The 25,584-nt window shown below is 37.2% G+C and overlaps 1 protein-coding gene across 1 annotated transcript; it reads right to left on the bottom strand.

Moving 5' to 3' along the window:
* Positions 1 to 16,804: 16,804 nt before the first annotated feature.
* LOC130738537 (receptor-like protein kinase HSL1) lies at positions 16,805 to 20,612 on the bottom strand. Its single transcript, XM_057590539.1, has 2 exons — positions 17,801 to 20,612; positions 16,805 to 17,640 (listed from the first exon to the last, which is right to left on the bottom strand). Exons 1-2 carry the CDS (start codon positions 20,448 to 20,450, stop codon positions 17,234 to 17,236), a joined length of 3,057 nt encoding a protein of 1,018 aa, XP_057446522.1. The 5' UTR covers positions 20,451 to 20,612; the 3' UTR covers positions 16,805 to 17,233.
* Positions 20,613 to 25,584: the final 4,972 nt, after the last annotated feature.

Genomic DNA, 25,584 nt, shown 5'->3' with positions numbered 1-25,584 from the left:
TTCCCACAACTGATTTTTTTTTTTAAATATTGTAAAAAAAAACAAAATATTGTATTTTTAAAAGTATTTACCAATTTTTGTTAGTTTTGACCACGATGTTTATTTAGGTGACTTAGAACATTTACATTCATCATACTCACTAAAATATCTACACTTCATTTTTTACAATTCCTCATAATGCCACATCATCTACACCACTTTACTAACTTTTTACTTCAACTCAATAACTCTTAAAAGTTTCTATAGTGGATTTCACCATCAAGAGCACATTTGTATATTTAATTTTTTATCTCCATTGTAAGTGCTCGTAATAAATACAAGTTCACTTTTCAAGTCTTGTGTAGAGTATCTATTCCCACATACTCATCTTTGTCATGTTGGAATTGAATATGTACTCCAATGGTAATAGATACTCATATGAGTATGTATTTAACATTAGATACTACTATTGGAGATGCTCTTACCATTTGCAAAAACTTCTCACTTGGAGCAACTTCTTTGAGATAGATGCATCTGAGCCAAAAGTTTTCGTTCGTCAATAATTTTATCATCATTATGTTAATTGGTGGAGGTTATGAGAAAGACTAATTAAGTGAGGAGCCCTCCTATCTTGGCAGCTCATATGAGAAGTTCTTCTGCCAACATCAATCTCGTCAACCACAACATTCATTATTATGTTGCATCCAAGCGTCGACTTCCTAATAATGAACTCTTTGAGTTTCTAATTCAAATGCCTGAAAGGCTGAAACAATGCGTGCTATTTTTCACGGTCCACGAAACTAAAAGTAAGGTTCCTGATATGAGGAGTACTATTGTCTTGTCAGTCTCCTTATCTGAGTCGTCTCCTTTGCACATAAGACTCCTCATGTTAGGAGTTCTCCTGTCTTGTTAGTCTCCTCATTTGAGTAGCCTCTTGTAAATCATGGGCTCCTCAATTGAGGAGTGTTACATTAGTACGCCCAATATTAGGAAATTACACATTATAATTACCTGATTTTCCACTCAGAAAAATACACACTTCTCTCATCTTCCTTCTCCTATGATTTTTTTAATTTTTGTATATTCACACTTCTCTCATCTTCCTTCTCCTATGATTTTTTAAACTTTTTGTATAATTGTTGTAACTCTTTAGCTCCAACACAATTAATGATATTGTTGTTTTTGTCCATTACAAAGGTATAAAATTTGAAGGCAATGAAGGTCTGACGTTCAAAGGCAAGAAGAGATTCATGCAACTTAAACAGAAAATGAGTATCGATAACTTGAAGCAACAAATTCAAAGCAAAATATTCAAAAAATTCATTATTAGCAACTTGAAGCTTGGATGCAACATAATAATGATGTGTTTGGCGAATTTGATGTTGACAGAAGAACTCCTCACATGAGGAGACATTCTTGTAATAATGGCATCTTGAGAGAGCTTCTTACTTGAGGAGTCTTTCTCAGAACTCCAAGAACCAATCAACATAGACATCCTACATAGTCAAAACTACCATAAATTGGTAAATAGTTTTTAAAATATAATATTTTGATAAATATTTTATCTTTTACAATACTTAAAAAATTCCTCACAACTCCTCTCTCCATTTCATATTTAAACTTCCTAAATCTTCATTTTTCTATTCAAAGTTATTTAGATGTATGGCAATAGGAAAACACTTTCCAAAATGTGTTCAAATACATTTACAGGAAACAAAAATCTTAATAATTTAATCTACCAAAAAGCCCCATGCTCCACTTGACTTTCATTCATCATGAAATGCATCATCCAAATTTTTCATATTTCCATAATGTAAAAATTTCTGTAAACTAGTTTATGACCCGTGCCTTGCACGGGAAAATTTAATTTTGAATGAAAGTTTAAAATTTGTTGATCAAATATTGATTAATTTTATTGGGTAATTAAAGTGACGTGGTTTGGTTTTATTGTATTTCTGCACATTTATTTTTGTTTCTTTTTTATTGAAGTAGAAAGTTTTTTGAGAAAATAAATAGACTATGGTTGGCGTAGTTGCTGCTGCAAAGCACGGTGTTTTAGGGGCAAATTTTTTAGATCGATATGTGAAAATAGAATAAAATGCAAATTAAACTGACAAAACTTTCGAATAATGGTAAATGTTCGACTCTGGTGTAAATGTAATGTAGCCGAAAAAACGTGTGATTACACTTTAAAACTGCCAAAACTTCGTATTGTTAAATGACATCATTTGGTCATCATTCTCGAGCTCCCAACGGCGAGTTCTAAATCCTACAATGTTCACACTAAAGATAAATGATTTTAATTTTATGTATTATTTGTGGATAAATTCAATAATGTAATTATAAACAACCATGATTTAGCAATTAGAATATGAAATTTGACATTTGATTTGAAATTTGAAATTATGTCTGGGCTGTGCAAATTTTGAGGACGTTAAATGTTGATTTAAACTCCATGTCGAAGTTGTCTTTTCGTTCTACCTTGAATATAATTTTCTTATGCACCAAATCACCAATTTCATTGGGGAGGTTCCATGCTGACGCTCTATATTAATTTTAAATAAAAAGAAAAAAATTAGTATCTTATCAATTCATAATTTAATTTAAGAGTAGTGTTATATATGTACATGTTCACCTTTTCCATTTTTTCTAGTATTTCTTTGATTTTTTTTATTGGGCAAAGAACAAACATCACGATAAAAAATGTCAAAGTTGCTGATCCAATATTATCTGCAACATTAACTAACAACTTGTACCTAATGTAAACATAAAAAATTAAATTAATTGAATATGAATCAAATTAATTAAACTATGGTAATTGGATTTTACCGTGTGGTAGGATTTATGTGCAAGTTACAATTCGAGCAGTAACAAAGTGCTCCGTTAGAGGATGTTGTCACATGACATTTGCAGTCATGGTAAAACCAATCATCGGTGCTCAAGAGTTTTACAATCGCGGCATACACAATGAATATTGTACGCTGAAATAATAAATAGGAGTAATTGGTTTAAATCGTTAAAAATAAATGGACATAATTAAAGTAATGAATCTAATTTGGAAGAATGGATTTATAACAATAAATCAACGTCATTAATGCATTAAATTTGTAATCATTAATCATAAAAAATAAATGAACGTAACGTTTGCTGAGTTACCTAAGTATCAATTTTATAATTAATTTAAATTTCGACTGAGTATTTAATGCGTAGTAAATTTCTCAAAATTGAATTCAATTAAATGCCTTTTTAAAGTAGTTCATATGTGATGATTGTTTTCAATTATTAATTCTTTAATTCTTTAAAATTTTAAAAAATTGTTGGACGTAATTAAGGAATCAAAACTATTTTTGAAGAATGAATTTTAAAAAATAAATTAACGTAATTAATGTATTTAATTTTCAATCATGAATATTTAAAAATAAATGAATGAAAAATTAAATAAATGATTGAAAAATTAAATGTATGTTAATGATTAAATTAATGCTGACACTAATTTTTCTAATATAAATTTCACAATTAAAATTAATCCAAACTAATTATAGTTTATAAGATTCAATGCTATAACTATTTGAAAATTTAACTGAATATTAGTTTGTAATAAATTTCTCATAATTCATTTTAATTTAATACATTTTTAAAATCATTTAATACGTGTTTAGTAATTTTAATTACAGATTATTTAATTTTCTTATTTGTGGTTCAAAAACTATATCCTCATATGTTATTTATCATAAACATACACTTTGAAGTGTAAAAAGGAAACATGCTCCGTTTTTTTTAATTATAAATGATATAATTAAAATTAATTAAGGAATATAAGTGAGAAAAAAATATCGATATGCACGCAACCAAATTTTTAATGTTTGTGCATGAAAACAATTTTAGGAACTCATCTTCTTCAGTAAGTTTTAAGCTTTCAAGCAGCACGTTCATTACTTGAGTAGGAACTGCGTTACACTCAAATAGTCTGCAAAGAAATTATTATTAGTTGAAATTTCCATTAAAATTTGTTGAAACGATTATTCAATATTTTGTACGGACAAACTTGTCTCTGTAGCACACAACTTCAGGAATGTCAGGATTGAACATTACTGTAGTGTATTCTAACCAGTAGTTAATTGATATTCTCCTGCCAAATTTTTTAGTGGTCGGATGTTATTTACATATCGAAAATGTTTGTGTTTTATAGAGAAGTTTATTTTAGAATTTAGATCAAAATTATAAAATGTACCTTGATGCCTTGTTACAGCTCTCACTAATATGATAACAACAACATGCTTGATATCTCCTGCAATTAGAACTGCATGCAAATTTTTGACAAATTTGCCGTGTAAAAAACATTTAAATTTTTTCCTGCAAAAATAATCAATAAATGTCGCTTAAATTTTTTGTCGGCGGTTAAAAATATTTTTGTTTTCCGGTTTATTATGATAAAAGCTAACTTACCCTTGAGATTCGATTTCAATGTCTATGATATTGGTTGTCACTCCGTCCTGCTCATCTCCTTGATAGTTTCCGACGTGTAAGTTCTCCCATGACATATGTTTTCTTTTGTAGAGTTTAGGGTTTAGGGTTTAGGTATTTAATTGAATTCAATTTTGAGAAATTTACTACGCATTAAATACTCAGTCGAAATTTAAATTAATTATAAAATTGATACTTAGGTAACTCAGCAAACGTTACGTTCATTTATTTTTTATGATTAATGATTACAAATTTAATGCATTAATGACGTTGATTTATAGTTTTTAAAATATAATATTTTGATAAATATTTTATTTTTTACAATACTTAAAAAATTCCTCACAACTCCTCTCTCCATTTCATATTTAAACTTCCTAAATCTTCATTTTTCTATTCAAAGTTATTTAGATGTATGGCAATAGGAAAACACTTTCCAAAATGTGTTCAAATACATTTACAGGAAACAAAAATCTTAATAATTTAATCTACCAAAAAGCCCCATGCTCCACTTGACTTTCATTCATCATGAAATGCATCATCCAAATTTTTCATATTTCCATAATGTAAAAATTTCTGTAAATTAACATATCATTCTCAACATAAGAAGTCACTTTCGCTTAACCAAAAATTTTCATACATATATGAATATAGTTACTAATTATACAGGACACATGTCATATATTAACAATATTCTTAACTTAAATAATGACACATCTCAAAAATATTAATTTTCTACTTTTATAATAATACACGCTTACACAATATGTAATATTGTATATAACAACATAAATCACTAAGTGTGAGACATTATAAAGACATCTCATCAAAATCCCACATAATAATATACTACAAAACAATGAACAAAAATTAGAAAGTAATTAAAAAAAACTAAAACATATAAAAGGATAGTAAGAAGAAGACGACCGGTGAAAGTGTAGACGAGGGTGCGCTACATACAACTTACTGACCCATCAGTAGCCTATAAAAGGAAGAAATTATTGACAGTCTTAACCGGCAGTAAATGGATGATGCCATGAATGCTTTCGTTAACAAAAATTCGTCGAATTTAGGGGTATAATCGGACTGAATTAGTTTGGATCTAAGGTGCTTAAATGTCTGAAACCAATCAAATATATTCGGTTTGAGTTGGTTTAGATATCATGATATTTGCTTATGGACTCGAACCAAACAAATCCGATCTCAATTGGATTGGTTCAGCGGTCGGATTCGGAATAAAATAAGGTATGATTATATTTTTACAGTTGCATTATGTACCAGATAAAAGATGAGGTTTGAAGTTCTTCCCCATGGAAAGCATTTTGCTAAATTCAAATACTAGGAAAAAATAAATCGAGGAAATGAAAGAGTTGTAGGAACAATTCTTCTGATTTTGAAGATCAGAGGTTAAAGGAAGGCTTTAGAAAGAAGTTTTACCATCTTTATACTTTTTAAGTATAAATACAATGTTTGTAACATTCGAAAAAAATAATTCATTTTGAAATTTGCGCGAAGTTTATTCTAGAAACGTGAAAATTATAAAAAATATAAAAAATCCATATAATTTAACATCTCCAAAAGAATAAAACATTACATTATCCATATAATCTAACATAAATAAACTAAAACCAACATCTCAAACATAAACCTAAATGATGACTACAAGGTAAGAGTAAATTTGTAAATTGACATATCTAGGACTTTCTTGTTGCGGAGGCTCAAATAAAAGAAAAAAAACTGTCACTAAATATTATAATATTTAAATAATAATTATTTTTATATTTAAAAATACAACTCTTTGTTCTTTCATGGTACTAAATTTATCTATTATTGTATTAACATTGATTATTTCAACAATTTATCTCTCAATATATTCAACTAATAAATTCTTCAGAAGGTCATCTTCAATCTTGTTGCGAAACCGAGTCTTAACAACTTTCATTGCAAAATAAGATCGCTATGTAGATGCTGCTGAAGCAGAAAGTGTCAAAACAAGACTATTAATCTATCAACAAGTGGAAATGTTGTTGCTTTTACAGTTTCAACTGATTTCTTGTAACAGAACATTTTTCCTAAATTAAGATCTCGGAAAACATCTAAGTGATAATGTCTTAACTGAAACGGTAAATTCTTTTTTTCCATCTCCGAAAAATCATCTACATAGAATTTCTTAACAAGCTTACAAATTTTCTCATTAACTTTCTTTAGGATTTAAAGCTGAACTAAGTATAAGAAGTTTCAATGCCTTTACAATAAATATTCTATTTAATTCAGATAGTTGCAAATAAATTGCAGAGTAAAATACATTTATTTTATAATGATGTTCTATATCTATGATTTGAACAAGTTTTTATCTCATTTTATTTATCTTATCTCTTTTTCATATTCTAAATTAGAGATGAATCTCAAGAATATTTTTTATGTAATTGATTAACTTTTTATCTTATTATGATAAGATTAATCAATCTTTAAGTACTTCATATTTTCAATTAATTATTTGGAAACACAATGAAGCTTTATGATAATTGAGTGACCAGGCTTAAATTCTATAATAACAACAAAACTTTGGGCGTCGAACGAGGACCACACAAAAATCTACAATAAAGTATCAATAATCAATGTCAATTTCAAAATTCTTGGGGTGGGGAGGGCGTTGCCCAGCCAGCCCCTCCCTAGATACGCCCATGGTAAATGTGTTAGGGTGTAAAACATAAATGAGTAAATTTAAATTATGTAATGAGCTGGAGCCCTTTGGGCCGAATGGTTAAAAAAATTGCAATACCATTACATTAGTTCGGATTCATCGTATATTCAATCCCTAAATCCAATATCTGAATTGATGGTGACCAGATTCAATAACAAAAACCTGAACCGATGGTGAAGTACTAAAATCCTATTTGTTTGTAGTTTTTAAAACCGAAAATTAAAATCTTGTTTTTCATAACCTATTTTCAATAATTATTTTAAAAATGGTTCCTATTTTTCAATTGTTTTAAAAAAATTCAAAAAAAGTTTTAACGTTATAAAACATTTCATTTAAATGCTTTGTTTTTTGAAAAACAATTTTTTTTCTTCTATACTCTTATTTTAAATTACAGAATAAATAAAAATCCTAAAATCCCTATATTTATATGTAAAGGTGGAAATGAGTGGAAAGAGTATAAGCGGGAAAAATATAAGATGAAAGAATGTAAATAAACAATGATATTATTTTTAAGTTGTTTGGATTGCGCGGAGACCTCCCTAGGGGTGGTGGTTTGTTGGCTTGGTGTTTCTTATCGGATTCGGTGACATTTTCCTTTGGTGTTGGTGTGGTGGTTTGTCTTTGGGCCTTCGTGAACTTCTGCCTTTAGCTTTTTGGTCTTTTAGTTTTTTAGGTTGGTTGCTGGGTTCCTATCTTTTTGGTTGATTGTAGGATTCTAGTTTACTGTGGAGTTTTATGGGCTTTTGTCTTTGGGAACTGCCTCTCATTGTTGGTGATTAGCTTTTTGTTGTTGCTAATCACTATAGCATGCTTGGACTCCTTTTTAGCTTTGATTGTTATCCAAGCTGTGATTAATACATTCTTCTGCTTTCTAAAATAATAAGAATAGAAAAGTGACAAGAATGGAAGTGACAGTGATTTTTGTTTTTTGTGAAGTGAGAGTGATCTAATATTATTAATTTGAATATTTAATTTCTTAAAAAATATTAGATATTATTTTAGAATATAATTATTTTGCTTAAATTTTATCAATTAGACATTTTATTTGTGGAAACATATATCTTATTTATTTTGTTGTTTATTTTTATTATAATGTTAAACTTTTGGAAAAAATATTCATGACTTGGAGTAGCAATGGTTGAATTTTTTAGAAAAAATATGTGTCAATTGATATATTTAGATGTTTTATTTTTAAAATGTTACAAATACGAGTTTAATGGTGTTCCATCATGAACATTGAGATGAGATATAGTACCTACGATGCAAGAAACGTGATGCAAGATTTTTAGAGAGAAGTGAGAGTGTAACCGCTTAGAGAGAGAAAGTAACTGAATTTCAAGCTTGTTATTGCACAAATGAGCCAAGAGTCCTTTACAATTGGTATCCCTCCCCTATTTATAGTTGGGGGAGTTGAGCCTAGCGCCTCTAAATCATCCTAATGGGCCAGTTGGGCCTTCGAGACAATGGCCCAAGTCCCTAATGTAATTCCCGCCTTAAGCCAGCGCCCCTGGACGAGGGACCCGGGGGTCTCGCCCAGTCCACAAGTCCACAAGACACCGAGCTCGAAGAATAAGAGCTAAGTGTGTCTTTAAACAAAAGAGATAAGGCGATGGGCGTAAGAAGCTAGCTAATGCCAAACATAAGGCGCGGGAATAAAGAACAATTGCCAACATGGCTTGGTAATTTTATAGCTTTAAAAATTAAAATTCTGAGTGCCTCGTCACGCTCCCCCGGCGACTTGAGTCCATAAGCGAGCTTGCGGCGATGAGGCTGGATTTGCTCGCCCCACCGTAGTCGCGCACGTGCCTTGAACCGTAACTTTTTGATATGTGCCGAGCCTGCGCCACGTGTTGCGCCCTGAGGTGATACAAGAGTCAGCGAATCCAAAGAACCTCAACCACTATCTCTGGGACGTCCCTTCGAATCACCGTAGAGTCTGACGATTTGAATTCAAACCAGTAAGCTTTAACTGTTGTAACCCTTCGTTTAATGCATTATTTTCTTTTTCCCGAAACTCATGCCGCATTCCCTTAAGTAATCATTTTACCCTGCTACGTCAGGGCACGATTCCCCAACCGCTACTCTCCCTGGTCTTTAAATTCTCTCCCCTTCCATTTTTTGCCTTTTCCCATCAACTGTTCCCATATTCATTCTTGGTTCTCACACGCTCCGGCTCCTCTTGCTCCTCCTCTCTCAGTCTTTTTCTGGTTAGGTTCTTATCCTCTATTTCTCCTTTTGTTTTTATGATGCCTTCTGGCTGGGCTCGTTCCTCCGTAGAGGAGATCAAAGCCCATCGCTTGGCAACCTTTGCCACTCTTCCTTCCCCCATCTCCGAGGCTCCTGATCAGGGAGTTCTTGACCAACCATCAGAGCTCTCTACTAGTGAATTCCTTTCAGACCTTGCCCATAGGGTTGGGGGGCTTTGCAGTTCTCCATTATTAGAGGGCCTCCTTCGTACCACCGGCTGTCAAAAGCATGATCGCCCCTGGCAACACCGTGTGTTTAATGACCCCAAATATTCCCACTTCTTCTTTGTATATGAATACTTGTTTCTTGATCTTTATGTAAAACTTCTCTTTTCTCTCTTTCTCACCCAAGTGCTATGTGACATTAACGTTTCTCCTTGTCAACTTCACCCTTGCTCCTAGGCTTATCTGAAGTGTTTCGAAATTCTCTGCTGCAGCGTTGATGTGGTTCCTTCCCCTGCCCTCTTTTCTTTTTTCTTCAGAGCGGATCCCCAATCTCTAGAGACCCATGGCTGGGTCATCCTGGTACCCCGGCCGGGCCGCGAACGATTTGCCCCTTACCCAGTTGGCTCCGAATCCTGCCTGGCTCGCCGGTACTTCAGGGTCATCGTCCACCCTGCCTACCCCTCATCATTTACACAGAAGGATGGGAAAGACATTTTCCCTCTTTACTTGACACAATGTCCCAAAACCATATTCAATTCTCTCAAGACACGTTCTTCTTCTAGAGAGAGTTTCGCCATTGGTGTCTTATCCCAACTTCCTCTTTTTAGTTGCACTGACCTACTCGCTGTTTCTCCCGGATCCAAACTGTTTCCTCAATTAGGTTTTCCCTTTACCGCCTTCTTCACACCTTTATCTTAATTTCTTCGTTTCTGATGACTTTTCCTTTGCTTCTCAAGGAACATGAAGTTTTCTACTTCCGAACTGCTGGAAGCATTCCTTCCCGAAAACGTCAAGGCACCCTCTCCAGCCCAACTTGGAGAGAAAAGACAGAGCTCGCCGAGAAGCGAGGGCTCTCCCAAGAAAAAGAAGCTGGGCGAGACAGGTTCTTCGACTGCTACGGGCGAGGGATCCATCGCGTCCGCCCCGGCTGCTCCGGAAAGCGCACGTAACTCCCTGGTGCCCGATCATCATGGTGAGGCGGATAATTCCCCTACTGTGAATACTTCCCGCCCCTTAGACTCAACGGCGGGTCAGCAGCCTCCGCCCCCTGGTCGCCCGCTGTCTCCTCCGCCTGTCCAGACTGCTCACGATTCACCTTCCCCTAACTCTCCTAGGGTTGGCGGCGAGGAAGAGAGGCTTCCCTCAGACCACCCAAAGGACCTCTCTAGCAGCTCTTCCGCCGATCCCTTCTCCTTCTTACTCTCTCATCCCTATCTTGAGAAATTGAGGGAAGTACCCAGCCAAAACCCGCAAGAGGTTGCTCAAGAAGCTGTGTCAAGTCTTCTTCGCGCCGGCTGTCTGTTCGCCCAGGTGGCTTGGCAGGCTCGGCCCCTTACTAGTATTGCGGGGCTCCGTCAAGAGGTGGAAAAGCTGCATTCCATCAACCTTCAAGCCAACGAGACCTGTTCCAAGTTGTCGGCCCAGCTAGCCACTGAGGTAGACAGGACAAAGAAGATGCAGAAAAAGCTGGCGGAAGCAACGATTGCAAAGGCTACGACGGACGAGAAAGAGAAGCAGGTTGAGAACCAGGTCGAGGGACTCCGCAAGGACCTTAGTGGCAAGGAGACCGCCATTGCTTCCCAGGAAGAAAACCTTGCTGCCAAAGATAAGGAGATTGCCGATCTGCGCGAGAGGCTGGCTGCCAAAGGTGAGCTACTTGCTGAGGCCCGGTCAGATTTGGAATCGAAATGCAAACTTTTGGCGATGGATGCCCAAGCCATCGCCCTGGAAGAACAGATAAGGAGAGAAGCTGCTTTCGCGACAGCCAACGAACGTATCCGCGACTTCCTAATTTGCAAAGCTCAGGTCAAGCACCTCCATCCGAATGTCGACCTTGAACCCCTGGGAGTTTTTAAGAAGGTCACACCCACCGGACTGGTGGGTCGGGAAGATCCGCCGGAAGTTGCTCTCGTTGACCTTGGAGACGCTGTGGAATAAGAGAGTAAAATACAAGGTTAACTTGTTTGAAGTTATTGTAACGCCTTGTACTTTTAATTTGATTTAAACTTTTTGTCTGTACTTTACTTTCAAGTTTAATCAATTCAGCTTTATTTCTTTACGTTTTATGTTTGTTTTAGTTCTTTTTCGGAGTTTTTCTTTTCTCTCACCGCCCCCCATAGTTTCCCTTTTTCTGAATTACGTCCGACGACATTGATGGTGTGCTTTGTTTAACTGGGACTTCTGCTTAATTTTTGAATTGAGGCTTTCGTCACACCAATATTTCCCGTAAGAGCATGTGTGGCCTCGCCGGTTTTGCCTCGGCGAAGACTTATTATTGCTAGGGACCCAATGGCCATATAGGTTTACCCAGACTTATGCCCAGTTATGTTCGCGCGCCCATATTTTGGGGGGATTTTGGGATAAGAAGCTTATCTGCACACATCGCCGACGAGTGACGGCGAGCTGCGTCGACTTTTCCGGAGCGATCCCCAGACATCAAGGTCGTGTTGAGATCGCCACCTTCAGGGAATTTTTCCCACCTAGCTCTCGCCACAATTCAGTGCGATTGAAATTGCTGGATACAATTTTTGTATTTTCAATCAGACGTGATAGTCAACAAACTCCCGAGATGGAGAACAAGAACGTGTCTTTGTTTTTACCATTCAGGCGCATTGGCCAACAGACTCTCGAAAGAGAGAACAAGAATGTATCTTTATCTTTACACCTCCAATCTTTACGAGGCGCGCTTGGCTGATCGTCCTCGTGTCGAAACCAACTCCTTGTCAGTCCCTTAGCTATAATAGTATTTTAGGCTCGCCGCGTTCCAGGAACGGGGCACTCTCCTTCCGTCCAAGCTTTTTAGGTGATAAGCTCCCTTCCCTAAGGCCTTCAAAATTCTGTAGGGGCCTTCACAGATTGGACTCAGCTTATTCCCAGTGTTCTGGGTTCGCTTCTTTAGCACCAGGTCCCCCTCCTGCATTGCCCTCGGTCGCACCTTTGAGTCATACTTTGCCGCAGCTCGCTGTTTCATTACTGCCTCTCTGATGCGAGCCTCATCGTGTGTTTCTGACAACAAATCTAACTCTACCGCCATGTTGGCAGAGTTCTCGCCCTCAAAACGCGGCGTTGTCCGCCACGAGCTGTTGTCTATTTCTACGGGCAACATGGTGTCCGCCTCGTAGGCCATCCTGAATGGAGTTTCCTCAGTGGTTGAGTGCTGCGTTGTATTGTAGGACCAGATTACAACTGGGAGTTCATCCAACCAGGCTCCCTTTGCCTCCGAGAGCCGGCGCTTCAATCCCCGTAAAATTACCTTGTTCGCCGACTCCCTTGATCCGGCTCTTAAAGGCTTCTTCGCATTCTGAATTCCACTCAAACGCCGCATTCTTCTTTAGGCACTTGAAGAATGGGGCTGACTTGTCGCCTGAATGAGGGAGAAACCTGGACAGGGCTGCAATCCGTCCTATCAGGTGTTGTACTTCTTTTACACTGCCGGGGCTTTTCATTTCTTGGATTGCTTTACACTTATCTAGATTGATCTCAATCCCTCTAGTCGTAATCATGAAGCCTAAAAACTTCCCGCCTTGTATACCAAAAGAACACTTCTCCGGATTGAGCCTCATATTATGCTTTCGGAGCCTAGCAAAAGCTTTCGTCAAATCCTCATGATGGCTTGATCCTAAAACTGATTTCACGATCATATCATCGACATATACTTCCATGTTCCTCCCCACTTGGCCTTCAAATACCCTGTCCATCAACCGCTGATACGTCGCCCCCGCATTCTTCAGCCCAAAGGGCATAGTTTGATAACAGTAGTTTACCCTAGCGGTCATGAAGGCCGTTTTGTCTTCATCCGACGGGTGCATCTTGATTTGGTGATATCCTGAATAGGCATCAATCAGACTCATCAGCTCATTTCCCGACGCTCCATCCACTAGCTTGTCTATGCTCGGTAATGGGTAAGAATTTTTCGGACACGCCTTATTCAGGTCTGTGTAGTCGACACACATCCGCCATTTTCCGTTCGCCTTCTTTACCATTACTACATTCGTCATCCAAGTAGGATACTTAATTTCTCGGATGAAATCTGCCGCCAGTAATTTGTTCACCTCTTGGTGGATTGCCTTCTCCTTTTCATCGCCCATTTGCCGGCGTGTCTGAGTCACTGGTTCAATTCCAGGATTTAGTGCCAGGCAAATGAAGTTTGGGTCTATTCCTGGCATGTCCTTGTGACTCCAAGCAAAGAGATCCAAGTTCTCGCCCAATAGCTTTGATAATCTTTGTTCCTGAGCCTCAATCAGTCGAGTCCCTATCTTGAGTGTCTTCTCGCCAAATTTCAGCTCCTTGGTCTCCTCGATCGGCGTGGGCCTGTTGACTCGCCCCTCGCCCCTTGTGTCTAGGTTCTCTTCCGGCGCATCGACCTCGTTACATCAGTGTCCCACCGAGGCGTTCCTTTTCCCGTACCGGTCTACCGCGTTGCAGTAGCACTCCCTCGCCTTTTTTTGGTCCACAGCCACTCTCCCAATTTGTCCATTCGGCAAAGGATATTTAACCGCCAAGTGTGCCGTCGAAATCACAGCGCACAGCCGGTTCAAGGTGTTCCTGCCAATTATCATGTTGTACGATCCCCACAGACGGCGCCAAATGTTCCATCATGAACATTGAAATGAGGTATAGTACCTAAGATGCAAGGAACGTGATGCGAGATTTCTAGAGAGAAGTGAGAGTGTAACCGCTTAGAGAGAGAAAGTAACTGAATTTCAAGCTTGTTATTGCACAAATGAGCCAAGAGTCCTTTACAATTGGTATCCCTCCCCTATTTATAGTTGGGGGAGTTGGGCCAAGCGCCTCTAAATCATCCTAATGGGCCAGTTGGGCCTTCGGGACAAGGGCCCAAGTCCCTAATGTAATTCCCGCCTTAAGCCAGTGCCCCTGGGCGAGGGACCCGGGGGTCTCGCCCAGTCCAAATGGATATGCATTATTAGTGTAAAACTATTTTACACTGACATCCAATCAATGTTTGCCACGTAGGAGAGAGAGTTACATTCATTTTTAATTTTAATTAAAATAAAAACATATTTACTTATTTGGCGGAATTCAAATGAATTTTTTTTTAAGGATATACAATGAAAAATTATAAATGGACATAATATAAGACTCTTCACCATTTTCCTATCCCTACTAGACTTTTCCGTGCAACAATGGTGAGGGGATTTGGGTTTGCCACCTTAGTAGGGATGTAAATGGTTACAGGTGGACATAGATAGTATATACCCACCACCTGTTCCACATGTAAAACTTTATATCCATACCCACTCTATACCCACATGGATATCCATTAAGTGGGTTTTACCCGGATTATAAAATATCCGTGGATATCCATGGGCACCTGACACCCAGGAACATAATTGAATTCACATATATTTGTTCAAAAAAAATTATATTAAATATAAAATTTAACATTGGACTTTACAGTCAATCAATGTGTTAAAATACTTTTTTTCTACCCTTTTTTTTGTCTAAGGGCTTCTTTTTACCATTACCAATTAACTATGTATATACATATAAAAAATATTTTAGTATTTTATATATCGGGTGAGTATCTATGGGTATGGATACATCAATATCCGTACCCACCCCATTAATAAATGGATAGTGGAAATATCCATTAAATAAATCTGTGGATACCCATGCGCGTGAGTAATTTTACCCATAGCGGGTTTTTATTCGTGGGTATCCACGTGTGTGGATAATTTTGACATCCCTACACCTTAGGTATGAGGTTTGACACCCCACTTATTCAATACGGAATTTAAAGTTCCATATTTAAAATTCCGTATTTAATATGTAAAGATAGAGTCTTTTCAAGTTCATTTTAATACAAGATTTAAAGTTTTGTATTCAAAGGTAGGTGTCAAGCCTAATACCTAAGGTGACAAACTCAAATCCCAATGGCGAGGGGTAAGTGGGTAAGGCAACCATCATTACTTTTCCCTTCATGCAGTTTTCCTTCCAAACCAAACACATATGGACCCACTTTTCCTTCTGAAAGTCATCCACATACTAAAGTCTAAACCTTTGCTCCACGCCTACGGAGTTGATGAGGGCACGTAAGTTTGAATTTATTAGGGTTTCCTAGTCAACTATCCCGGCATTCAAAGTCAAACCAGCCTGGTCCAACCTGTACAAACAAAATCATACTCATTATTTAATGTAATATATCTACAACAGACATATTTATATGGCTTATAAAAAAAAAACGAGACTTGATTTTTTTAATTCGTCTCTAAGGAGGTGGTGGTAGGTTATCCTAATAATATGTGGATCTTTGATGTTTGATGGTGCCTTGTAATAGTTACTACATTCATTTTTCTTTTTTCCCTTTTTTACCTACTTGTATTGGGTTAAAGTATCCATTGTACTTTACTTCAATATATTTATATGACTTATCGAAAAGAAAAAAAGTCTACAACAAACATGTCTTGATAGGAATAAAAGGTTCACGATCTTTACAGAGTTCAATCCTTGTAATCCTCAATTTTTCTAGAAAATAAAATAAAATTTAGAAAAACTATGATAATTGATCATGTACATTGTAGCCTGTTAGAATTGAACTATCTATGTGTTCTTATTTTTAAGGATAATCAGTTTATGGCATGATATTAGAACCCCTATAACTAAGTCGTTCAGGGTTTGATCTTTGTCGGCTTGTCACATCCAATTCTTTCTAAAAGGAAGCTAAATATCAGAACAAGGTAGATAGATATGTACATTGTCTATACTTCAAACCTAACTAAGACAATGTGTTATTATAATATAAAATTATTCATTACATAATAGCTTAAATTTGTGGAATAATTGTTCTAATCACTTGAGAATCATATGTACCAAAGAAACATAAATAATACTCCACTCACTCAAATTTCACTCACGATAAGAGTGTAATACGAAGAGAAAAGAAATAAAAAATTTAGAATATGTGATATGATAAAAAAATTTATAAAGATATAGAAAAGAAAGAGTGATGTGAAATAATTAATACTCCCTTCGTTCCTATTTATCTGTCCACTTTAAGAAAAATAATTTGTTCCTATTTAACTGTCCATTTAGCATTTCAAGAGAGCATTAAATGATATTTATACAACTAATACCCTTATAAGAACAATAAATGAAGAAAGATAAAATGAAATCTAAAGGGTAAAAATAAAAAACAAATACCACTTTTATGAAAACCAACAAAATTAATTGCACTCCTTAATATGTGTGTTTATTTTCTTCTCAGACAGTTAAATAGGAATGAAGGGAGTATAGTTAAGGTGGTTTTTACTATAGTACTTGAAGGACGTATGAGGTGGAAGATATATATATCTACATCAGCAGGGAAGATAGAAGATCTCAACACAATAAATGCACAAGCTAGCACCACATATAGTTTCTACCTAAACAAAACTGATCAATTCAGCTAGCATGGCACCATTGACCACTGGCTCTGGAAAAGGCATTGCTATGTACAACGAACCTTCCAACACCAAACTCATCCACTATCCACTTTCTTCACGAAAATTGCCTCAAATTGTTGGATTCACTCACCATCCCAATATCCTGTATACTAATTGGCCAATTGTCACTATGGTAGTGTTTGCTTGAGTTTTGTCCTATGCCTTATACATAATTACATATTAAAAATACATGTAGGAGCAGAATGAGATAAGGCCAAAAAGTGGTATATCCTAATTCATATATCAACATCTAACCTAGTTTCCCTATTTGAATTCTTAAGAAGGGGAGCAGCATCATAGTAGTGGCTAACTTTCTGTTCTCCATAAGCAAATGGTTCTCCAAAGCTGAGCAATATTTGTAGGACCTCCTTCATGGAAGGCCTGGTAGCAGGAAGTGTTGCAGTGCACATGACCCCAAGCTTGAACACACTGCACATCTCATCAATATAACTAGCTTCCATGACATCTTTGTCTAGCAGATCTTCTACATTACTTCCTATCAGAATGTGACGCCACGCCCACTCTGCAAGAGATGAGTGTTGGTCTCCATAATTTGCTTCTTTACCAGTTGTCAGCTCCAATAGGACTACCCCAAAGCTATACACATCAACCTTCTCACTGATTCTTGTTGTTTGAACATATTCTGCAAGTCATGTATGAAAAACACTTAGAAAATAAACTAAGAAAAAACAATGGGTCATTGACAGATAATATAAGCCTTGAAAAATAGACAGACAGAATTTAAGGGAGTAAAAACAATATAATTGTTGGTTAAGAAACAAAAAGATTGGCATGTCATTTACCTGGAGCAATATAGCCAAATGTGCCAATCACAGTTGACATGATGTTAAGTTCCCCTGGCTTGATCAACATCCTAGCAAGTCCAAAATCAGCAACTTTTGCATTGAATTGCTTATCCAAAAGGATGTTGCTTGTTTTCACATCTCGATGAACAATGGGGGGTGAACAATCATGGTGCATGTAGCTCAAACCTTGAGCAGCCCCAATGGCTATTTTCAACCTCTTAGGCCAATCAAGTACCGTATACTGCTGGACTACACCTGACACAGATGATGACTTAGGTTTCAAGTGCAGCCACTTATCTAAGCTATGATTTTCCAGATACTCATAGACAAGAAGCATAGAAGCCTCATTAGAGATACAGCACAACAACCTCACAATGTTGTTATGGCGAATATTGCTCAGTACTTTAACTTCGGAACGAAATGAGCTTTCGAGCTTCTGGTCTATGTCTAAGCTTCTGGTATTACAAATCTTTTTCACAGCAACATAGCCTAAACTATCAACATCAACGCGGTACACTGTACCGTATCCGCCACTGCCAATAATGTTTTGGTCTGTCATGGATGAGACAATGCTTGATTCAGTGAAGCTCAGCCTCTGAAAGGAAATGAGCTTCCAAGAGTTATCCAATCTTTGCTTTCTTTTTCTGTGAACTCTGAGAATCAATAGTGATGCAAGCAAAGCCAGTAAGAACACTACTACTACCACCAGGCCTATAACCAAGCCAATAGACCATGATGATGAGCCCTTGCTTGTGCTTTGAGGGCCAGAGTTGCACAAAGAAAGGTTCAATGCTGGGGTATCAGCACAGAGACCAGAATTGCCTAAAAAGCTGGTTGCATACACAGAATTTTGAAACTCACTTGGAATCCTCCCAGTCAATTGATTAGAAGACAAGTTGAGATTGGTGAGTCTGGTGAATTGAGAAGGGATTTTGCCAGATAATTGATTTTCTGAGAGATCAAGTTGACTCAGGACAGGTAATTGACCAATTGCATCTGGGATTTGTCCAGAGATTTGGTTGTGGCTGAAATTTAGAGTTACTAGTGACTTCCATGATATTATATCTGAAGGAAGTGGCCCAGAAAGCTGGTTCTGATCAAGCAACAGAGTTGTTAGCTTTGGAAGAGAAGTTATCCCTTGAGGAACACTTCCATTAAAGTGGTTCTTTCTTGCATCAAACACAACCACATTACTCCATGATGACACTCCATTTGGAATTCCACCAGAAAACTGATTGTAACCTATCTCAAACCTTGACACATTCCAAGACAACCTCTCAGGAAGCACACCAGTGAAATTATTATGGCTCACCATGAAATTTGACAAATTGAAAGATGTCCAAAGACCACTAGGAATATTACCAGAAAACTGATTACTGTAAATTTTCAGATCCAGCAGGCCACTGCAATTTCCTAGTGACTCAGGCAATTCCCCAAACATATTATTGTCATAAGCTGTCAAGTTGAGTAACTCACCATAATAGCACAAATTCTCTGGTAACTTTCCAGTAAATTTATTGGATGAAACAAAAAAGGTCTTGAGCTTTGAGTAACGGCCTAAATCAGGAGGAAGAGTACCTGATAAATTGTTGAGAAATACGCGAAAATCGGCAAGAGCTGGAAGCCTTCCTAAGCTTTCTGGTACCACCCCTGATAAGCTATTCTGAGACAAACTCAACCATGTTAACTTCTGAAGCTTTCCAACATCTTCTGGTATTTTCCCTGTGAGAGTGTTGATTGAGAGCCCAAGTGCTGTCAAGTTCAGTGCTTCAATCACACCAGGTATCTCCCCAGAAAGTCTGTTGTTATAAAGTTGCAATATGCTCAGATTCTTCAGCATGAGCAAATTGCTAGGAATTTTTCCAGTTAAACCATTGTCTGACATATCCAACTTCTCCAAAGCCACCATGTCTCCAATGGTTTCTGGGATTTCCCCAATCAAATTGGAACCATAAACATACAAAACCTTCAATTTTTTCAACTTGGTGAAGCTATTAGGCAATTTCCAAGAAGGGAACATGGTGTTTGAGGACAAGTCCAAGACCTCAAGATTGGACAAATCACCTATCGCAGCAGGGACAGTGCCATTGAATAAAGAATATTGAAGGTGGAGTTCCCTCAGTTCCTTTAACTTTCCAATACTGGAAGGAATATCACCTTTGAAATTGGTGGAGCCAAGGTTAAGATATTGCAAATTACCACTCAAACTGTCTATGTCATGAGGGATTTTGCCATCAAAATTGTTGAGAGAGAGGTCAAGGTACTCTAGCTTGGAACAGTTGTAGAGAGATGTTGGGAAATCACCAGGGATGAAATTGGAGCTGAAGTTAACATGTGTGATATTTTTGAGGTCACAGATGAAGGGTGGTATTGTTTGAGTGATGTTGGCCTTGGTGATGGTGAGTCCAGTGACAGAGCCATTGTTGCAGGTGATTTCTGACCAAGAACAGTGAGAGGAGGAGCTTGATTGAGTCCAGTGTGTGAGGATAGGTGGGTTTTGAAAGTATTGCTTTATGTTCATTAGGATTTCATGTTCTTGATCATATAACTGAGTCTGAGACTGAGAATTTGCATGGCATAGAAAGAAGAACAGAGTTAGAAGGAAGTGAAATGAAAATTTTACACATGATTGGGTTGGTATTGTCATCTAGGTGTCTCAATTTTTTCTGGTTTTCAAAGTGTATATGTTAAGGAGTTCATTGCAAACTTCAAGGAAGATGAGGATATGTGGTTGGGCAGAGTAATGATGAATGTATGTGCACACAGAAAAGGGTGAAAATTGTTGGCTTGCTTTGAGACTTGGACTGGGATGTTTCAGAATATATATATATATATATATATATATATATATATGAGATTAAATTCTGTCATATTAAAGTTTTAACATGTTCTTCAAACTTCTAGATAATCATTAAATTTGTGTCACTATATTGATTGTCTATAAGGACAGATATTTTAATTTAACAACATAAAAATTTTAAAAGTTGATATAGCAATTCATTAATCAGTTAATGGGCTTAAGTTTCATCTGTATACCAAAGGGAGGGTTAAAAATAAGTCAAGTAGTACATCATTGTTTGGTGGGGAGTTAGATAGACTTTTTGAGGTATTAAACACACGCCTACCCCAAATGAAAGTTTTGGTCAACTGAGTTATAGTTCCGTAGACCAGCTTCCAAACCAAAATGTAAAACAATAAAAAAATTGGGTTTCTCTTTTGATCATTATGTATAAATTATGTTTGATGTTATCTTCTTTAAAAAAATGTTTTTGATGTTATCTATTCACTCTTTTTAATTATTTTTACTTTTTTGACCAAACAAAATTTATTTATACATTTGAAGTAAACCCCGAAATATTGAAATAAAAACTAAAAATTGAGGATTTCTTACATTCTTTTTAAAGAAAACTCTTCTTATATTAAGTCCTAAGTGTCTTCTTTTCTAAAATAATATTAAGTCCTAAGTGCAGGACATGTCTATGCATTTACTGCTTAATATAAGAACTCTTTCAAGAAGAGCTTATATAAGAAGAATTTAATAAATCATTTTTTCAATCTAATTAATTATTTTATCTTGAGAAAAATTAATGAACTAAAATTTACACATAATGCAGATTAGAGAAACTAAAAATACAATCTGGAGTCAATGAATCCGTTTTCATAAACCTATGGAGTATCTTCGTGTACATGTCTCATGTGACTACTATTTTTTTTTACAGAGGAATGATATCTCATGTGACTACTATTATTCAAAATTTGAATTAAAAGAAAAACTAGTATTCAAAATAGCTAGTAACATGATTTTCTAGATAAGTAAAGTAAACAGTTCAGAATGAGCCCCACTGGCTCTGCTAGGGCTTGGCCTGTTTCGAGGCCGGAGGTGGTCGGGAGTCATGGTGCTGATCGACAACAATGGAGGACGGATAAGAAAGTGTTCACAATTTTCGTGGATGGTGTATCTGATAATGTATCATACCATGATTTGAGAAGAATGTTTGAACGTTACGGTGTGTTGCATGGGGTCTTTTTGCAGAGAAGGAGGAAGCAGGGGAGAAAAAGCAGGTTTGCTTTCATCAGATTTAAGTACGAACAAGATGCGTGTGAAGCCATACGAAGTCTGAATGGGTCATGGTTTTTTGAATCCTTTCTGATGGTGAATAGGGCGCGGTACGATTATACGAATAGAAGGAATGTCACGAATAGGCATTCTAAGGTTTGGAAGCAGAAGTTTGTAGGCGAAAAGCAAGCTTTTGGGCAGGAGACTGTTGTGTCTGAAGGGCGTAAGCAAGTGGGGCAGCAGCCAGCCAAGCAAGTGTGGCGAGAGAAATGCAGGACGCAGGAGGTACATGACATGATTTTTCACACAATGGTGGAGGATCAGAGGAGGCTGGAGACTTGGGCAGAAGCATCCCTGGATGAGATTTATACAATTGAAGTGTTGCAAGATTTCCTTATTGGTAATGGACTTAGCTCTATTCGTTTTAAACCCTTAGGTGCAAAGGAGGTTCTACTAGAATTTGAGACCAGAGAGGAGATGTTGGATATTATTAAGGATGGTTTTTTGCAGCAGAAATTCCAGTCAATTACGCCATGTACGAGGGCGACTCGTTCCCGTAGTCATTCGACGTGGCTGAAGGTGAGGAATGTGCCAGTATATGCTTGGGGTTATGAGTTTTTTGAGACGCTTGTTGCTCCTTTGAGGCGGCTAGTGTGTCTGGACGGGCCAACCTCATCGGGGGCTCGATTTGATGTGGCTCGTATCCAGGGGCGGACCCACGTGTAGGCTAGGTGTGGCTTTAGCCACACCAGATTTTTTAATTTTTTTTTGTTAATATCGTTTATAGCGGCGGTTCTGGAACTGCTGATAAAAGTATTGTGTTAATGTATGGCGGCGGTTGAAAGCGCCGCCATAGCTTAATAAGTAAAAAATCAAAATTCACGGTTAACATCAAATTAGAACGCGGTTTTTCTTTCTTTCTTTCTTCCATTGTTGCTTTTTGGCATACATCAACTTAAAATCATTTCCCCCAAAAATTAAAAACCCACCAATCTTCACATTCCTAAATTTCTCATCGTATGGAGAACCCTAATCACCGCATCAATCAACCACAATTCTATTTCTATTTTTTTTAATTTTCAATTTTCAAAGATTTGTTTTTGGTTTACGAACTTGTTGCACGCGTTGAGTTGGATTGATTTTTTGGGTGAGAATTTTTGCTTGTGAACTCAGCAGATCTGAGTTCTTTGATGGAACCATGTGGGGTTTGGAGCTACCTCCGTTTGTTTTTGCTGATGAGTTTTCCTGTTTTGATTGTTGATTCGTGTCTCTAAATTTTGGAATGTTAAATTAGCAACATTGTAATGTTTTCTCCAAAAAAAAGCAAAATTTGTTCTTTTTACTGCACAAATTGGTCTTAACTTTTATTGGTTGAATAAAATTTTGTGTTTTTCATGTGAGATTATAGCTACTTCTTGCTTAATAACTAATATAATTTTTACTTTATATTTTAGTTTATAATTTATTTTATATTTAGCCTCACCAATATATAATGTCTGGATCCGCCCCTGCTCGTATCCTAGTTGATTCGTCAATTCCGATAACCACTTCGCGTGAAATCACAGTCTTGCTTGATGGGGAGATTGTAAAGGTGATGGTTGAACCAGACCATTCAGCAGGTGTGTACCTGGCTTCAGGGATGTCTTCAAGGAATCATAAGACAATGTCAGAGGTGTCAACTTCGTCGTCGGAGCATGAGGGGGACGAGCCCGTTGACGAGGGTCAGCGCGATGACGGCGTGGTTGTTACACCAAGAGTAACGGAAAAACAAACGTCTGAGAGTATTGATGACATGCTTGAGGAAACGGTTCAACACTTAAGAGAGGCCGGCTATTCATTGGAGGAGATAAAGGACTTGGCAGTTTTAAAAGATTGGAATTTTGAAAATTTTGCGGGGTACAGGTTGGAGGAAGGTATTGAGGAAGTTGAGTGTGTTGCTGCCGTCAACGAGTGCAAGGAATTGGCGGTGGTCAACGTCGCTAATGGTCTCTCAGAGTATATGTTATGCAATCAAATTGAGGCAGTAAATGTTCATGATGATCTGATTAATTTGAAAGGAACTCAAAAAAAGGAAACGGAGGAAACAAATTTTGAGGAAATTAAGGAACAGTTTTCGGTGGAAGGGGGTCAGGTAGGGAAGGTTTGGTTTGATAACTCTGATAAAGCTTTTTTAGTGGGTCAACAATGGAAGGTCAACTGTGGGGTCAGAGCCCAATCGGTGCTGAATGTGGGGTCAGTTTCATGTAATGATAATCCTCTTAGATGGGGTATGAATTTGAGGTGGCCCAATAATACTTGGGTTATGCCATCTTTATTAACGGGAGCAGGCTCATCTAGGAGACTAATTTATGATCAGAATTATGGAAAAACCTTGCAGACAGGAGGTGTAGCAACTCCAACTCAAAGTCAAGTTATACGATTTGGTGGTTTGTTAAGGAAGATTTTTACGGGGCCCAGAGTTTCATTGCACCAAATAAAGAAGATTGCCAGGTCAACAAAAGGAGTAGCAGCATCTCCTCTCAATACGCTATCAGGTTGGGATAAGAAATCTGATGGGTCAATTGAAAACAATCTAGTTGTTGGGGTGCAGGCTTGCATAGGACATACAAACGTCTTTGCTGTCGAAGAAATAGACACAGAGGGTTTCGGTTTGTCTGATACTGAAATTCTAGATAAAGTAAAACAGAGACGTGGGAGGAAGAAAGGTGGTTTGGGAGCGTTACGGGGGAGGAAGACAGAGGCCAAGCCCAAACCAAAACGGGGAAGACCACGCGGAAGCAAGGCTAAACCAAAGCAACAGGTGATTGATCTACCCATCTCAGACGATGATTTTGAATGGGAGGATGCGTCTGCTAGGGCTCGACATACATGGAAGGTAGCGAAGCAGTTGGGTGTGGTTTATAAGGGACGAGAAGATGAAATTGTACAGCGACTAGAGAAGCAGCTGAGGGAGAATCACCCTAACTTGCACTACGTGTTGTCTGGCAGCAAAGGGGATAACAGGTTGCTGATCAAGGTTGATGTGATGGAGTGTGTGTTGATGCAACGACAGGGATCAAGGTGGGCGAAGTAAGGAAGAAGGATTTTAGGGGCCTTTTATGTACCATTTTAAATGGTCGTTGGTTGTGGTATTAGCAGATTCTGATCTATGCTATATTTATGCTTGTTTATTTTTTAACTTGCTTAATCATAAGGAATGGGTTCCGCTGTCTTCGAATTTGGTGGTGTTTTGGATTGTTAGGGGTGGAATGTAAATTGGTGAGGAGGGTGGTCTACTGGTTTATTTGTTGATGCATTTTGGACATAAAAAGTGTGGAGACTATTATATTATGGAAAGGAATTTTGCTGGACCAATTGCTGTCATAATTTGAAGGTAAAGGTGTTAGTTTGGCATCGTGGATGTGGATGTGGATGGGGGATGGGCATATTGCTTGCATTCCAGATTAGCATCGTGGGTGTTATCTGTCGATAATGCAGATTGGTTTGCATACCGGTTTGTGGGGTTTTTGGTTATTTCTTTGTTGAGGTTATGTTTTAAAAAGTCCTTTTAGAGATTTGAGTACTCTTTTTCCTTCATTAGGTTTTTATCCCTAATGGTTTTTTCCTAATAAGGTTTTGATGAGGCTCTTTCTCTAAAATTGGATTTTTAGGGGTTTTGTTTTGCTTGTTCTTTTTTTTATGTTCCCCTCTTTCATGAGAAGGCTGTTCTCATGTATTTTCTCTT

This window comes from Lotus japonicus, chromosome 2, assembly GCF_012489685.1.
Source record: "Lotus japonicus ecotype B-129 chromosome 2, LjGifu_v1.2".
Classification (NCBI taxonomy): domain Eukaryota; kingdom Viridiplantae; phylum Streptophyta; class Magnoliopsida; order Fabales; family Fabaceae; genus Lotus; species Lotus japonicus.
The sequence above is the reverse complement of the archived record's forward strand: the minus strand, read 5'-3'. Positions and strand labels throughout refer to the sequence as shown.

Excerpts from the sequence above, each read along its gene's own strand:
- LOC130738537 (XM_057590539.1), bottom strand. The coding sequence starts at position 20,450 with ATGACAATACCAACCCAATCATGTGTAAAATTTTCATTTCACTTCCTT. Across the intron at positions 17,641-17,800 it reads ATTTGGCTATATTGCTCCAG|AATATGTTCAAACAACAAGA; the intron begins GTAAATGACATG and ends CATGACTTGCAG.